General features: G+C 44.7%; 1 protein-coding gene across 3 annotated transcripts; it reads right to left on the bottom strand.

The window, feature by feature from the left end:
• Positions 1-3,212: 3,212 nt before the first annotated feature.
• AKIRIN1 (akirin 1) lies at positions 3,213-16,604 on the bottom strand. 3 transcript variants are annotated; one of them, XM_025392062.1, is made up of 5 exons: positions 16,221-16,604; positions 9,511-9,651; positions 6,759-6,893; positions 5,672-5,743; positions 3,213-5,048 (listed from the first exon to the last, which is right to left on the bottom strand). In XM_025392062.1, exons 1-5 carry the CDS (start codon positions 16,441-16,443, stop codon positions 5,038-5,040), a joined length of 582 nt encoding a protein of 193 aa, XP_025247847.1. In that variant the 5' UTR covers positions 16,444-16,604; the 3' UTR covers positions 3,213-5,037. The 3 variants fall into 3 exon arrangements, with proteins under 3 accessions (XP_025247847.1, XP_025247854.1, XP_025247862.1); XM_025392069.1 differs by lacking the exon at positions 6,759-6,893 and having other exon boundaries at positions 16,221-16,583; XM_025392077.1 differs by lacking the exon at positions 9,511-9,651 and having other exon boundaries at positions 16,221-16,576.
• Positions 16,605-17,167: the final 563 nt, after the last annotated feature.

Genomic DNA, 17,167 nt, shown 5'->3' with positions numbered 1-17,167 from the left:
GACTACAGCACTCCCTCAATCTGTTTTTAACAAAGGACTCCAGAGTAGCAGAGAAGTTTCTGTTCTTTTTTAATAGCCCATGGGCACTATTAAACTCTGTTTCTTTTTTTTTTTTTTTTTTTTTTTGAGACGGAGTCTCGCGCTGTCGCCCAGGCTGGAGTGCAGTGGCGCGATCTCGGCTCACTGCAAGCTCCGCCTCCCGGGTTCACGCCATTCTCCTGCCTCAGCCTCCTGAGTAGCTGGGACTACAGGCGCCCGCCACCGCGCCCGGCTAATTTTTTGTATTTTTAGTAGAGATGGGGTTTCACTGTGGTCTCGATCTCCTGACCTTGTGATCCGCCCGCCTCGGCCTCCCAAAGTGCTGGGATTACAGGCGTGAGCCACCGCGCCCGGCCAACTCTGTTTCTTAAGAACAGTATTTTACAATCTTTAGAGCTGTGCTATCTTCTATTAAACAAAATTCACATCCATTTTTGTACCTAAAATTCCAAAATTAAAAATGCTTGAAATAAAATTGGTCATTTCAAATCTTTTCCCCTCCCCAAATAGTATTGCTTCCTGTCCCCATCCTTGAGAATCAGTGCTCCAAACAGTTGTTCAGTAGCTTTTTCTGTAACATACTTACTTTGGCAATCAGTTTTTATTTCTAAGCAAAAAGGATATTTTCATCACACCTCAACTTAAGGTGTAACATAATTAAGAATGACATATTAGGGGAAGTGTTCACCAACTCATGATGCAACAAGGATTATAAATGAAGTAACTTTGCCTTGTTTGTTGCTTTTTCTTTTTTTAAAATTGAGACAAAATTTTGCTCTTGTTGCCCAGGCGGGTGTGCAATGGTACGATCTTGGCTCACCTCAACTTCCACCTCCCAGGTTCAAGCAATTCTCCTGCCTCAGCCTTCCTAGCAGCTGGGATTACTAATAGGTATGCACCACCACGCCTGGCTAATTTTCCATTTTTAGTAGAGACGGGATTTCTCCATGTTGGCCAGGCTGGTCTTGAACTTCCATCCTCAAGTAATCTGCCCGCCTTGGCCTCCCAAAGTGCTGGGATTACAGGCGTGAGCCACTGTGCCCAGCCTGTATGCTTTCTCCCAAATGTTTCTTCATGCTGTAGTGCAAAGGCCAGCACACTTTTCTGTAAAAGGACATAGAGTAAGTATTTTCAGCTCTGTGGCCCACGCTTCGGTCTTTGTAGCACCTACTCAAGTCGAGTTGCAGTGTGAAAGCTGCCACAGAGAAATGAATAGGTGCAGCAGTTTTTCTACAAAACTTTACAAAAATAGGCCAGTTTTTGTATGACCCTGCTATATTAACATACAAAACATACATAGTGAATACAGAGTCACAGGAAGGCATTACCAAATTCAGTTGTCATTCATCTTTTATTTCCTTAACCAAACACTTAAAGGTACAAATTCTAATAAGAAAAAGTGAGATCTTTATGTTAACAAGGAGCTATTCATATTGGAAAGCTGAGAATCACTACTTGGGACACTGAAGTTTGGGTCTCCAGGTCTGACAAAGACTACTATAAAGAAACCTGCTCTAACATTTTAAAGTGCACAGTCTATGTCCTAAGCTGTGCTATAATACTTTCTTTACGTGGATTATTTCTTGCATTTGAAAACAAAACCCAGTATGTACCTACTATAACCTCAATTTTACAGGTAAGGAAGCCATGGTTCAGCAAGTGTATTAACCTGGCAAGGCTGACATAGGCAAATTAGTGGCAGAGAAGAAACTAAACTACAGAGCTACAAACACCCAGTCAGTCCTTTAACTACTACGCTAGCCAACCAATCCTCCATGGTAAGCAGAAGATTCACCAGGTCTGAAAGGTTGGCTTAAATTTTTTTTTTTTTTTTTTTTTTTGTGATAGAGTCTTGCTCTGTTGCCAGGCTGGAGTGCAATGGCACGATCTTGGCTCACTGCAACCTCTGCCTCCTGGTTTCAGGCAATTCTCCCGCCTCAGCCTCCCAAGTAGCTGAGATTACAGGTGCCGCCACCTGCCCGGCTAATTTTTGTATTTTAATAGAGATGGGGTTTCACCATGTTGGTCAGGCTGGTCTCGAACGCCTGACCTCAGGTGATCCGCCCACCTCAGCCTTCCAAACTGCCGGGATTACAGGTGTGTGCCACTGCGCTCCACTGGCTTAAATTATTGTACTCCCTGATGGTCTTCCCCTTTGGAAGATCTTAACAATTATCACTGCCTTAGGAGTTCTGATCTTCCTTTTAACTTCTGACCCAAGGATGGACACTTACTCCTTTTTTTCCCCTTACGCTTAAGACTTTATCAAGAGGATAATAACTGGAATTAAAATAGAGAAAAAAATTAAGTAGCTCACCAGATATTCTGAAAACACTGGTCCTGAGAGACCCTTACAGGTTTTTGTAGGTTGATGTCTTCCTTGGTCTATAATTTCCATGTGACAAAGACATTTCTCTACCTAGGAATGCCCTTAAATTCAAGCTCTGGAAATCAAGGTCTAGAGAAAAATTATTTCATTCACCAGTCTAAGATCCACTTTCCAGGCCCCCATTTTCTGTCCCAGGAATTCTTTTCTCTAGATTATAAACACTAAACAAACATGTGTGGTCTATTTAGAGCGGATCCCAAAGCCCAGCCCTGGCGGTTTGGTCTTACCTTGTGGCCTCAGAGGGCAACCTTATCATTATACGATAGCCTAACAACAACGGGTATAGTGAGAGGGTGGGGTGAGCAGGTGTCATTTTCCTTAGAGAAACCTACTCTACTTCCCAGCCAGGAGTCACTTAGTTGGAATGGGGGCTGACACTCTATAGTTAAGTGAGCACATCACACTGATCTCCAGTAAGACTTCAGTGGGGCAGCATTCCCCATTACTGGTCCAGCCTCCACAGCTTTTGATGGCCCCCACAGCTGCTCTTTCCTTATTTTGGTGTGACTTAACCACTACAGAGTCATTCCCATTACAGCCACTGCTATGTTCCTCTTTTAGGAACAAGTGACTACCCTGAAAAAAGAAGAGATGAAACAAATCCCCTTCAAATACAAAGTAAAATCATTCTTTAATTACTAAAAAAAAAAAAAATCACTGTTGGGCTTTTTTTTTAAAGGTCCATAAATCTTCAATGCAATGTTTAACTGGGGAAATGGTTATAGCAGCTCTCACATAAGTTATGTGAATTAATAAACATTATCACAGTATTAAGAAGGCAAGGTAAACAAATAGCTTAAGTATTTTATTTGTTTGCAACTAAGCTTGTTAACACTATATAATGAAAATGTACAAAGAATAATGTTGCAGTTTTTGGTTAGATTTAAGTCAAAGACATTCATTAATAAGGAATCTTCGAATCTGAATATTCCAGAAATTTCTCTAAGCCATCTGATCAGAACAACTGTCTCTGAATATTACCTTACTTTGGAAGGTATTGGCATACATTTGAATTAAACTCAGAATTTTTCAAAATAAGCCCTAATTAAAAAAACTATTCTATATTCAAAGTAAAACAATATTAATAGAACTTTCCTTTCCAGAAACAATAAAGGAAACAAGGCATTTTGTAAAATGTGGTCCTGAACAAGTCACAGTAAAAAATAAATGTATACTTAACTTCCACCTCCTCAAAACAGAGGCTACTTTCTGTTCCTCAGCCTTGGAAACAAGGTGAAGAACAGCCTATGTGCGACTTTGGGCAGGGGGTTGCCAAAACAAAGCTGAAGCAGTTGACCATGGACACCTCAAAAGAATTTGGGAGAATCTGACCAAAGGATCCAAATTCTATGGTTTTTTTGAGACGAAGTCTCGTTTTGTCACCCAGGTTGGAGTGCAGTGGGGCGATCTGTGCTCACTGCAACCTCCACCTCCAAGGTTCAAGCGATTCTCCTGCCTCAGCCTCCCAAGCAGCTGGGATTACAGGCGCCTGCCACCACGCCCAGCTTATTTTGTTGTATTTTTAGTAGAGACGAGGTTTCACCGTATTGGCCAGGGTGGTCTCAAACTCCTGACCTCAAGTGATCCGCATGCCTCCGACTCCCAAAGTGCTGGGATTATAGGCGTGAGCCACTGCGTCCAGCCCAAATTATATTTTTAATAACTAATACAAAGGTGAAGTGGCTCCTCCCAAGTAGCAGTGCTGCCGGGGCCTGGCCCAGGCCTAGCCCTGAGCTCACCTCTCATGCTCCCAAGCAAACCCTGATACTCCTGGCTCCAGGGTAGACCTCTTCCCTTTAGAGGTTCAGTGTCCAGGGAGCTCTATGATTGTGTGAATGAGGTGAGCGCCGACTCCATGTGAGTATTTTAAGGCTTGGAGTCAAAGTATTTTCCTAACATGCCCAGGCAGAGTCCATGTGTCAATGGCCCATCTCCAGTTTGTTCTAATTTCTCACCACGCATCTGTAGATGTAGGACCGCAGACCTTCGCTTTATCATCATAATCACATCTAATGTCCATCCTAACTTACGATTCATGTTCTGTGCCTGGAAACAGTCCCTGTATTTAACAATACCTACACATAAAAACAATCCACTGTTACAACTTATATGGTCACAAAACATTAATGATCTCCTGTAGACCAAGCAAATGTTTTTTTACCATAATTGTCGTGCACCAAATTCACAGCCAGAATCCCCAAGATAAAAAATTTTTTTTTTGCACAATACAAATAATAACTTAAAATACACATACACACATATACACACACTCTCACACGCACTTCTTACAGAACTGTGCTTGGGGAAACTCCATTTGTTGAGTGCCACTGAAGGCATATTTTGCTAAACTGCTGCTCCAGGTATTTTTGTTTGGAAAATCTATCACAGTAGGGCACAGCTGTTTATTGGATGAGCAGAAAAGAAAGATATGCTTGTGGCAACCAGAAAGTTTTACGGTCTTTCAAGTTGTATAAAATGGACCTGCAGAAACGTTTAAGTGTTCTCAGGATGCAAAGTTGGAGCTGAAATGTGATATCAAACCAGTTGCAAAAAGTGTACAGCAGCCATCTCTTGAGGTCAAACCTGGTACCCAGATATGTGACAAAGCTTCAGGACACATCTGTAAATTAGGAATAAAAAACAAAAAGGTAAGAATACTAAAAATTGGAGTGTCATGCTTTAAAAATTTTCACTAATAGTAAACGTGAGAAATAGCATGAACGATGAGTCACCACTTAAAAGATACTAAAAATCAAGAATTTAAGGAACCTCACTCAAATTCAGTTAGATATACAGCTGTTTATATTTTATGCTTTGACTATCTGGTAGTTGCAAATTATTTAGGATAAGAAATCCTGACCACACTTGATAAACTAACTTAAGGAATCAACTTTCATAAATTAACAACTGAAACTATCTTTCTGGAGAAAAGACAGGTAACAAATTGGTGCTTGAGTCAGACTACCTAGATTTTAATCCTAGCTGAACCACTAGCTATATAAGCTTGGGCAAATTATTTAACCTCTGTAAGTGCTATCTTTACCGGTAAAATGCAGCTAATAATAGTACTCCCTCATAGGGTCACTGTGAGGATTATATAAGCTTTGGTGTGGATTTAATGCGCTTAGCACACTGGCAGGCACATTTTATTTCACAGGGACTTTTTACTCTCAGGAGTTAAGAGTCAGTGTAGAAATTTTGCTCTTGAAACAGAAAATTCAAAGAAAATGTAGCAATACTTACAGCTTGTTGGCCTTGTCCCATACCGTCGCATAATCTGATCATGTGTGAATTTCACAAAAGATTCATATTGTTCTGTGAGAAGACGGTACATACTTATCCTCAGCAACTCTCCCTCAATTTTTAAGAATCAAGTGTCAGGATGACAAATAGCTTCCCAATATGAATTCTCCACCCTTCCTCTTAGAACCCAGAGCCTGCCCTAGCCTTGCTTTCACTCTACTGTTCCTCCCAAATCACACCCAACTCTCCACATCCATAACTATGACTTCTACTAGGAAGTTTGACTATGTTGACAATACTGCACTCTTCCATAACACCTGTTGAGAGTTTAGTACAGTATCACAACCATCTGTTTACCAGCCAGCTAGCCCAAATGGCCTACTCAATGCCTTTACTGACACACAAAATTATTGCAAGAGCTTGGTTTGTTTCTTTTTAGAAATGCAAATGAAAAATCCCTTCCACTGGACAAAGTGTAGCACTCCTGTAATGCCAGCACTCTGGGAAGCTGAGGTGGAGTATTTCTTGAGGCCTAGAGCTGGAGACTCCTGGAGCTGGGCTCATAGCAAAACCTTGTCTCTATTTAAAAAACAAAGTCCTGGCCGGGCGCAGTGGCTCACACCTGTAATCCCAGCAGTTTGGGAGGCCAAGGTGGGCGGATCACCTGAGGTTAGGAGTTCCAGACCAGCCTGACCAACATGCAGACACCCCGTCTCCACTAAAAATACAAAAAAAATTAGCTAGGCATGGTGGCGCATGTAATCCCAGCTACTCAGGAGGCTGAGGCAGGAGAATTGCTTGAACCTGGGAGGCGGAGGTTGTGGCGAGCCGAGATCGCACCATTGCACTCCAGCCTGGGCAACAACAGCGAAACTCCATCTCAAAACACAAACAAACAAAACAACAAAGTCCTTCCATATAATGTATAAATGACGTGTTTGCAACTACCAAAGAGTAACTTCAATACCCTCAACTCAATAAACTCCCTTGCATGAAGTCCTACTCTCTTTTTCTAAGTTATTTAACTGGCGTTAATTCTTAACTGAACCCTGTTAAGGACAATGGCATAGTTACTGCCTCGGCCTACCTGCTAGTTTGGTATTGAGGATTTGCTCATACTCCTCCCGAATTTTATCTTCATAGTCTTTTAAGAGACGCTCACATATTATTCCAACTTGTCGGAGGGTAAAGGTGGGCTGGTCCTTCTTCATCCATGAGGAACCTGGCCAAAAGAAAACGTGAGTATGGGTCAGGTGCGGTGGTTCACACCTATAATCCCAGCACTTTAGGAGGCCAAGGCAGGCGGATCATCTGAGGTGGAGAGTTCGAGACCAGACTGACCAACGTGGAGACACCCTGTCCCTACTAAAAATACAAAATTAGCCAGGCGTGGTGGGGCATGCACATAATCCCAGCTACTCAGGAGGCTGAGCCAGGAGAATTGCTTGAGGTGGAGGTTGCAGTGAGTTGAGATTGTGTCACTGCACTCCAGACTGGGCAACAGTAAAACGCCATCTCAAAAAAAAAAAAAAAAAAAAAAAAAAAGGCCGGGCGCAGTGGCCATGCCTATAATCCCAGCACTTTTGGAGGTCGAGGTGGGCGGATCACCTGAGGTCAGGAGTTCGAGACCAGCCTGACCAACATGAAGAAACCCCCATCTCTACTAAAAATACCAAAAAATTAGCTGGGCAAGGTGGCGGGCACCTGTAATCCCAGCTACTCGGGAGGCTGAGATAGGAGAATCGCTTGAACCTGAGAGGCAGAGGTTGCAGTGAGCTGAGATCACACCACTGCACTCCAAACTGGTAACAAGAGTGAAACTCTGTCTCAAAAAAAAGAAAAAAGAAAAAAACGTTGTCCTAATCAGGTTCACTCACAGAAGATTTGAATTCAGTACAGAGATAAGTCACAGGGATAAGCTTCTACTAGCCTGGTTCTGGAGCTGGCAAGTGAACAGATCCCACAAGTGGCTTTCTGATCATGATAAAAGCAGCAGCCCTGGCCAGGCATGGTGGCTCTCACCTGTAATTCCAGCACTTTGGAGGCCAAGACAGGTGGATCACTTGAGGTCAGGAGTTTGAGACCAGCCTGGCCAACATGGTGAAACCCCGTGTCTACTAAAAATACAAAAAATAGCCGGGCGTGCTGGTGGGCGCCTGTAGTCCCAGCTACTCAGGAGGCTGAGACAGCAGAATTGCTTGAACCTAGGAGGTGAAGGTTCCAGCGAGCTGAGATCATGCCACCGCTCTCCATCCTGGGCGACAGAGAAAGATTCCATCTCAAAAAACAAAAAACAAACAAACAAAAAAAGCAGGGGGGCGGGGGTGGGGGCAGCCCAGTTCTGAGTTTTTCTTCAAAGCTCAGGCTAAAATCTGTTTCTTTGGCCATTTGTTAGCCTGTAAGCCATTTAACACCCTGGAACAAATAACTGTTTGCTTAAACTAACTAAAGGATATATTTTTTCTCTACAAATAAAATTTAACCAAAACATCTCACTAGTCATTATTTGTAATTGTTTTGTTAACCATAACATATCCTATTACTTTAAAATTATATTACTGAAATCTCAAGAGAATAGTGCTTGTTGTAACCACTGACAGGTTTATCATGTATGTGCAAGAGCAATTAGAAAGGGTGCAGTTCCAGAGCCAGGAACTCTGGATTTAAAAAAATAATAATTTGTTAAGGTAAACGTCACATAACATAGAAGCAATCACTTTAAAGCAAACAAGACAGTGGCATTTAGCATAATCAAAATGTTGCGCTACTACCACCACTTCTAGTTCCAGAACACTTCCATCACTACAAAAACTAAAACCCCTTACCCATCAAGCAGTATCTCATTCTCCCCTAACCCTAATTCCAGCCAAACCCCAGTTCATATTTTGTAAGGAGACAATTTTTAATCAAGGTAACTTTTAACCTTTAGAACTGTTAAGTAGAATACTTTATGAGGAAATAGACTCTTCTGCTGTTAAAGGAGACAGATTTCACCACCACTGGAGATGGTCAAACACTGGGCTGTTGAACTCCAACAAGAGGCAATATGGCAGGCAAAACTGAGTCACTACATGACCATAAAGATCGTCTCCAACCTTGAGATTCTATTTTTTAGCACATCCTCTTTGACCACTTGTCAATAATGAGCAGTCCCTGTTGAACAGAGCTTTTTGCAATTATGGAAATATCTTGTAATTGTATGTACAATACAACAACCATATGTGGCTACCAAGTACCTGAAATGTGACTACTGAAAAAAAAAACTTTTTCTTTTTTTGAGACAGAGACTCACTCTGTCACCCAGACTGGAGTACAGTGGTGTGACCTCAGCTCACTGTAACCTCAGCCTCCTGAGTAGCTGGGATTACAGGTGCGAGCCACCATGCCTGGCTAATTTTTTTGTATTTTTAGTAGAGACGAGGTTTTGCCATGTTGGCCAGGCTGGTCTTGAACTCTTGCCCTCAGGAGATCCGCCTGCCTCAGTCTCCCAAAGTGCTAGGATTATAGGCATGAGCCACCTCGCCCAGCCAAAATTTTATCTAATTTTAATTAGTTTAAAATTAAATAGCCCGTATGTGGCTATTTATTACATACTGGCTACAACATTACACATTGCAGTTACACAGGAAGATAGTCTTGCATTGATTGGGTGGATGGAAGCACATCAAATCAATGTGAGGTTTCTTCCAATTTCATGACTGTATAGTTTTAAAAACATCTTTAAGTATTAATATACCCATTTTAGCAACTGTATTACATTAGAGGCCAATTCTGGATTCATCATTATAAGCACCATTTACAAACTCTTACGTGGATTTTGCAGATCAAAGCGGGCTTACCTGGAGAGCTAGGTGCTGTGAGTGCTGAGGAGTGAGGTTGACTTTCCGAAGCACAAGCTTCACTCTGATTAAGAACAACTTCTAAATGTCTCCACCTCTGATAACGACTATATTCTTGTTTTATGTTCTGAAAAATTTGCTCTAACAAAAAAGAAACAAACTTGAGCTTTCACTTTATTGTCTCGTTTCTTCAAACTTTCTTCAGAAGTGGGAAGAGACAAAGATCTTCTGACTAGACTTCAGATACTCCCTTTGGCATGTAGGTCTCAATCTTTCCCTCTCCCCACATAAACAAGCAAAATGTTGATACTGTACAAAGCAGTCCCCAGTGTCTTCAAAGACAGTATGTTCTTATTGCCACTATTTCAACAATGCATAAAAGAACAGCTACTTTGGCATAAACCAGCCAGAGTTCCCTTTACTCGTTCTCCTGTGGCAGTGAACACAAGATCTGCAGTTAGCTGGATGGTTAACTAGTACAATCTACAGTAAAAGAAACCTCTGTTTACCTAACAGGGACTATTTTTTAATCTCCTTTAAATTTTACAGTTTCACAAACTAGGGTATTAAGGGGTGAGTCTCATACTGCCCAAGGCCTTCTAACAAGGAAGCTCTTGTCCCGTATGGGACTTTAAAAAAGCATCTTTGGAACTGGAAGTGGTGGCTCCAAAGCTGGGTGTAATCCCAGCTACTCTGCAGGCTGAGGCGGGAGGATCCCTTGAGCCCAGGAGACTAGCCTGAACAACACAGCAAAATCTCATCTCAACAAAAAACCACAGGGGAGCCTGGATGATTTATCTAAAAAACAAATCAAAACAAACTTTGGGAAAGAGGGCAGCAGAAACCATTATGTTTGCAGTGTGGACACTGACCAAGGAAATAACTGAGATTTAATGTCTAGAAGTGATGGCCAGGGCTTAGAAAATAATTTTCTGATCCTAAGAGGCAACGCAGTGTGTGGGGAGATTCTAAGTCAAGGTAATCACAAAGCAAATTTGCTAACACTATTAAAGGGAGCCCAGGAAACACAAATTACTAACCACCTTGAAATACACTCCTAGAAACAACAAAGAATCTGAAAGGATGTGGTTTTCAAGTTCTTTGTTTGTACCTACTAATTTAAAAAAAATAGATAACTGTACCCATCTCAAACAACTCAAATTATTCTAGTGTATACTTTGCTATATAACCACCTTTTTTTTAAAGGAGGTATTAACAATGCCACTTTGCTTCTTACTAGCTGTGTGACTATAACCTTGAGAAGTTATTCAAGATCTTTACTTCTTCAATATAAACATCAAATACCTACCTGATAAGGTGATAAAAATAAAAACCAAAGATAACAATAATGTCATAACAAGTGACAGTACAGTCCAGGAACTGACATGAATTCAAGTGGTTCCACACATAGTCACACTCCCTAAATACTGGAACAATGTTCAGCCTAAATACTGGAATTGTTCAGCCTAAATACTGGAACAATGTAGGAGATGCTTTAAGAGTGCTATGGGCCGGCTGGGTATGGTGGCTCACGCCTGTAATCCCAGCACTTTGGGAGGCTGAGGCAGGCAGATCACGAGGTCATGAGATCGACACTATCTTGGCTAACATGGTAAAACACTGTCTCTACTAAAAATACAAAAAATTAGCCGGGCGTGGTGGCGGGTGCCTGTAGTCCCAGCTACTCAGGAAGCTGAGGCAGGAGAATTACTTGAACCCGGGAGGCGGAGGTTGCATTGAGCAGAGATTGCGCCACTGCACTCCACCCTGGGAAACACAATGAGACTCTGTCTCAAAAAACAAACAAACAAACAAACAAACAAAAAGAGTGCAGTGGCTCAAGCCTGCAATCTAGCACTTTGGAAGGCCTAGATGGGAGGATCACTTGAGGCCAGCCTGGGCAACATAACAAGACCCAGTATCAAAAAAAAAAAAAAAAAAAAAAAAAGGCTGCGCATGGTGGCTCACGCCTGTAATCCCAGCCCTTTGGGAGGCCTAGGCAGGCGGATCACCTAAGATCAGGAGTTAGAGACCAGCCTGGCCAACATGGCAAAATTGTCTCTACTAAAAACACAAAAATTAGCTGGGCATGCTGGCATGCACCTGTAATCCCAGCTACTTGGGAGGCTGAGGCAGGAGAATTGCTTCAACCCGGGAGGCGGAGGTTGCAGCGAGCTGAGATCACGCTTTTGGACTCCAGTCTGGATGACAGAGTAAGACTCTGCCTCAAAAAAAAAAAAAAAGGAAGAGGAAGACAGTGCTATGAAGCTCATATTTTAGATTCCTGAATTTATTAAGTTTTCACTTCATTTTATTTTTTGAGAGAGTCTTACTCTGTTGTTCAGGCTGTAGTGCAAATAGCACAATCTCAGCTCACTGCAACCTCTACCTCCCAGGTTCAAGTGATTCTCCTGCCTCAGCCTCCAGAGTAGTTGAGATTACAGGTACCCGCCACCATACCCAGCTAAATTTTTGTATTTTTAGTAGAGACAGGGTTTCGCCATGTTGGCCAGACTGGTCTCAAACTCCTGATCTCAGCTGATCCACCCGCCTCAGCCTCCCAAAGTGCTGGGAATACAGGCGAGAGCCACCGCTGCCCGCTTCATTTTAAAATGTCTTATTCCTCAAGCCAGAGCCAATACAAGGATAAGAACTAGAAATACTTGAAACAAGAAAGGACAAGTAAGAGGAAAATGCTCAAGAGAACAGAAGGTCTTTGATAAACCTCTGCCTCCTGTATGGCAATGTTAACAAATGGAAAGATACTATTTTGAGGGTGGTAGGACTAAGAAGTCCAGAAATCTAAACACGGTATCCATGGGAGAAAAATAAGAAAGTAGATATGATTTTCTTCTGAAGGCCATATAAAACACAAAATTTTTTTTTAAAAGAAAAACCCAAATTTCATTTTAACAGTGGATAATTTTAATCCTTGCCTCCATTACTTGAGATGGTGCTGCCAGATTCTTTCAGGTCTAAGCCCATCCTCCACACTCTACAGTATTCCTACCTGCTGCAAACCAAAAATCAAACTCTTGAACATGGCAGTCAACACTTTCCAAGATCTGGCCTCAATTTATTTTCCTGGTTCCATCTGGATTCCACTACAATTCATTTACATTATTCTTTCCTTAAATTGTGGAGTTTTTGGACTTTGCTCTCACAGTTTCCCTGTGCTCGAAATGGGACTATTGCTCAAACTTTATCAAGACTCAGCTAGCCGGGCGCCGTGGCCCACGCCTGTAATCCCAGCACTTTGGGAGCCCGAGGTGGGCAGATCACTTGAGGTCAGGAATTCGAGACCAGCTTGGCCAACATAGTGAAACCCTGTCTCGATTAAAAATACAAAAATTAGCAGGCTGGGTGCAGTGGCTCATGCCTGTAACCCCAGGACTTTGGGAGGCTGAGGCGGGCAGATCACCTGAGGTCAGGTGTTTGAGACCAGCCTGACCAATATGATGAAACCCCATTTCTATTAAAAATACAAAAATTAGCTGGGCATGGTGGTATGCTCCTCTAATCCCAGCGATTTGGGAGGTTGAGGCAGAAGAATCGCTTGAACCTGGGAGGTGGAGGTTGCAGTGAGCCGAGATCACACTACTGCACTCCAGTCTGGGAAACAAGAATGAAATGCCATCTCAAAAAAAAAAAAAAAATTAGCCAAGCGTGGTGACGCATGCCTGTAATCCCAGCTACTGGGGAGGCTGAGGCAGGAGAATCGCTTTAACACAGGCAACGGGGGTGGCAGTGAGCCGAGATTGCGCCACTACACTCCAGCCTGGGTAACAGAGCCTGGGCAACAGAGTGACTCTGTCTCAAAAAAAAAAAAAAAAGACTCAGCTAAAACGCTACTGTGGTCAGCAACCCCTTCCTCCATGCCTGGAATCCACCTACCACTCAATAAAGATTTAAGCAATAAAAGCCTTAGTTCTACAGGACCTTTCCACAAAAAGTACCATACAGATTGAGCATCCCTCATCCAACATGCCTGAGACAGAAGTTTTGGATTGCGGAATAGTTCCATTATACTTACCAATTGAACATCCCTTACCCCAAATCAGAAAAACTCCAATGAATAAGTATTTCCTTTAAGTGTCATATTGACACTCAGTTTTTGGAACAGTTCAGACTTTGCAGCATTTTGGATTCCAGAAAAATTACCCAGCTAATTTTTGAGTTGTTTTATTTTTGAGATGGAGTTTTGCTCTTGTTGCCCAGGCTGGAGTGCAATGGCGCCATCTCGGCTCACCACAATCTCCGCCTCCCAGGTTCAAAGGAGTCTCCTGCCTCAACCTTCCAAGTAGCTGGGATTACAGGCATGCACCACCACTCCCGGCTAATTTTGTATTTTTAGTAGAGCCGGGATTTCTCCATGTTGGTCAGGGTGGTCTCAGACTCCCGACCTCAAGTAATCCGCCTGCCTCTGCCTCCCAAAGTGCTGGGATTACAGGAGTGAGCCACTGTGCCCGGCCTTAGAATTCTTTTGTGGAAACAAGGTCTCATTATGTTGCATAGACTTGTCTGGAACTCCTGGGCTCAAGCAATCCGCCTGCCTTAGCCTCCCAAAGTGCAGGGATTGCAAGTGTGAGCCACCACACCCTGCCCACTTTTTTTTTTTGAGATGGAGTTTTGCTCTTGTTGCCCAAGGCTGGAGTGCAATAGTGTGATCTCCGCTCACAGCAACCTCTGCCTCCCGAGTTCAAAGGATTCTCCTGCCTCAGCTTCCCTAGTAGCTGGGATTACAGGCCCACGCCACCACTCCCCCCACAACAAAAACCACTTTTTTTAAGATGGAGTCTCGCTCTGTCGCCAGGCTGGAGTGCAGTGGCATGAGCTTGGCTCAATGCAACCTCCGCCCGCCGAGTTTGAGTGATCTCTTGCCTCAGCCTCCTGCGTAGCTGGGACGGCGCCCGCCACCACGACCGGCTATTTTTAGTAGAAACGGGGTTTCACCATGTTGGCCAGGATGTCACCCGCCATGGCCTCCCAAAGTGCTGGGATTACAGGCGTAAGCCACCTCGCCTGGCCCAAAAATCACTTACGAAGCAGCTACTGTAATGTGAACTACAACCGAGTTAGTCTAGAGGGTAGTATTGAAAAAATAAAACATTTACATTAAACCCATCACTTTATACTTTTCAAAATATTTTCTGCAACTATCTTGAGGGTTCTTCAACAAAAGATAGGGCAAATATTAACTCCAATTTGCAGAAGTGAGACCCAAAAAGATTATGGACTATCTTTAGGTATCTGCAGGAGCCAAGGAAGAACAAAACATCCCTGCAAGTGGCCATCTGTGGCGCCTGTCTTTGAGGGTTCTTTAAAATGGACTTTCGCAAACATTATCTCATTCTGTACATAAGGTTATACAACAATGAATGGCCAGGGAATTTAAAGTAGAACAGCGTTTTTATGGGCAGGTTAGTCAGGTAATGGATAAGAGACGAAGTAATTACTCTTTTGGGATTAGCAAACAGAAGGGAAAAACATGATAAGGGCACAGACCGGTGGGTCTGGAGGAAAGAGCAGAGGCACAGTTTGAAAAAAATGCGTAAGAGACTGACTAGGTAAGATATGGTCACAGTGCATAAGTACTTGGAATTCTAGAATAAAAAAGTGAACTCGACTTAAGGATATGAAGTCTGGGAGAGCTTTAGCGGGGTGCAGGAATCTTGGCGTGAGGCAGAAGGCCTGCAATTTGCATTGCGGATCGATATGCAGAGAAAGGAGGAAATGAAACCTGAAGGCACTGCTACTGAAAAGGGGTGAAGAAAGGATGATTTTAGGGTGAGCCTAAGGTTTTGCTTAAGCTTGAGGAATAGAAGAAGACACAAAAAAACGACTTGCCCTAATCCATTATTGAGACGTCCCCCTCATTTCCGGAAGTCCTTTAAAATCGCAGAATATTAATGCTGAAGCACCCTCCCCTCTACTCCTGCGCTATGAGGTGTCTACTGTAATGCCAGTCCTTCCTTTTCCTTGGACAAAGTGGAATGCATTACTGGAGAGTCCCTGTTAAGGACAGTTACATTCTTAGTTCTGTAGAACCTCCGTACGTCGTAGGATTCTCAAATTCTAACTAATGATCTACCGATTTCAAGCCATATATGGTGCAAGGCAATAGCCACATAATAAAAGAACGTGGCCAGTCCCTTAGAAATGATCAGGTTGAAATTGGATTCCGTGACTCTTCCGGCGGCCTCTGAGTCCCTAAAGACTTCTGGAAATCATGTCTCCCTACAAGCTACACAGTACAGCGCTAAACAGCACGCACTCGCGCCCCTTCCCGGTAACCCGCCCCCAACCCACCCCCGCCCTCTAGGCCAGGTTCGTGAGCAGAATCCAATTCTCCATGGCCCAGTGGATCTGCAGGATGGCTCGGTGTAGACCCGGCCAGCGGAGGCAGGAGGGGCTTCAGCGACAAGGAGGGCCCTGAGCGGCCAGAGATATTCCCATCTTCCTCTTTGGTGTCCACCCCTCCAGGCTCTCCTGCTCCAGAAAACCGAAAACCGACCCTGTGGCCCCACAACCCCTCCCGGATGCCTCCCATCCCCGGAAGCAACCAGACCCAGCGGCATCCCAGTTCCCTTTTCTCAAGGCAAAGAAGGGGTCCCTGGGTAAACTGGCCTGGTATTCCCAACCCTCCCCCAACGCCCCCAAAAAAATGCCTGGGCCTGGCTTCCTGCCAAGCCCGCAGCAGCGCAGGTTACCCGGAGTTGGAAGGCGCCGCTCGCTGCCGGGCGGGGCGGGCTGCTGCAGACTCTGCGGTGGGGTCTGCGTCTGAAACGGCGGCGGCGGCGGCTCGGCGTCCGGGGGCCTGAGGCCCGGAGTGGGGCCGGGCAGAGGGGCGCAGCGCCGCCGCTTCGGGGAGCCGGGGCTCAGCAGCGCCGCCTCGAACTCCATGGGCCGCTTCAGCGTCGCCCCGCACGCCATGCTGCTGAGGGACCAGGAACCGGGAGCGGACGCGGCGGTAACTGCGGCCCAAGCTCCGGCTCCTCAGCGGGGCTCGCCAGCCAAGCCGGCTCCAATGGCGCCTCCAGCACCCGGCAGCGGCGCTGGCCCCGCCTTCTGTGACGTCACGGGCGCACGCCATCGCCCGACAGAGGGGGGCAGGCCGGAAGAGGGTGGCTCTGCGAGGCTGGTCAGCGCCGGCCCGGCCCGGGGCACCCCCTGTTGAAGAAATGGAACGGTCTGGGCGGAGAGCGTGGTCACCAAGCAACACCGGGAAGGCCCCCACCCCCACCCCCGCCCCTCCCAGGGTCCCATCCCCCCCCCGCTTTGGGGCTGTAGCGCCCGGGTGGCCCCTAAGGTTTTCGCACCTGCGCTGCGCGGGCGTGGGGGAGGGGAGAGCTTGAAGGGGTCTGGTGAGGGGCCATGGGGGTCTGGTGACTCCAAAAACAACGTTCTAGGCCGCTCTCGTCCCCATGATAAAAGGGTGATTGTTAAAGGTCATCAAGGGCATTCCGCTGAGTCCTGGGAAGTCTGCACTTAAACAGAAACGAGTATTGGAGGATGGGCTTTAGCAAGTCCATGAACCCCATGAAATTATTTGCAGATTTGTGGGGTGGGAGCGAGGGTGGGGGTGTTTGTGGGAGTATTTTTGAGATAGCTGACCCATACCTTAAGCACCTCACCGAAGGGATATGTTACTTTAAAA

Source organism: Theropithecus gelada, chromosome 1 (genome assembly GCF_003255815.1).
Source record: "Theropithecus gelada isolate Dixy chromosome 1, Tgel_1.0, whole genome shotgun sequence".
Classification (NCBI taxonomy): domain Eukaryota; kingdom Metazoa; phylum Chordata; class Mammalia; order Primates; family Cercopithecidae; genus Theropithecus; species Theropithecus gelada.
The sequence above is the reverse complement of the archived record's forward strand: the minus strand, read 5'-3'. Positions and strand labels throughout refer to the sequence as shown.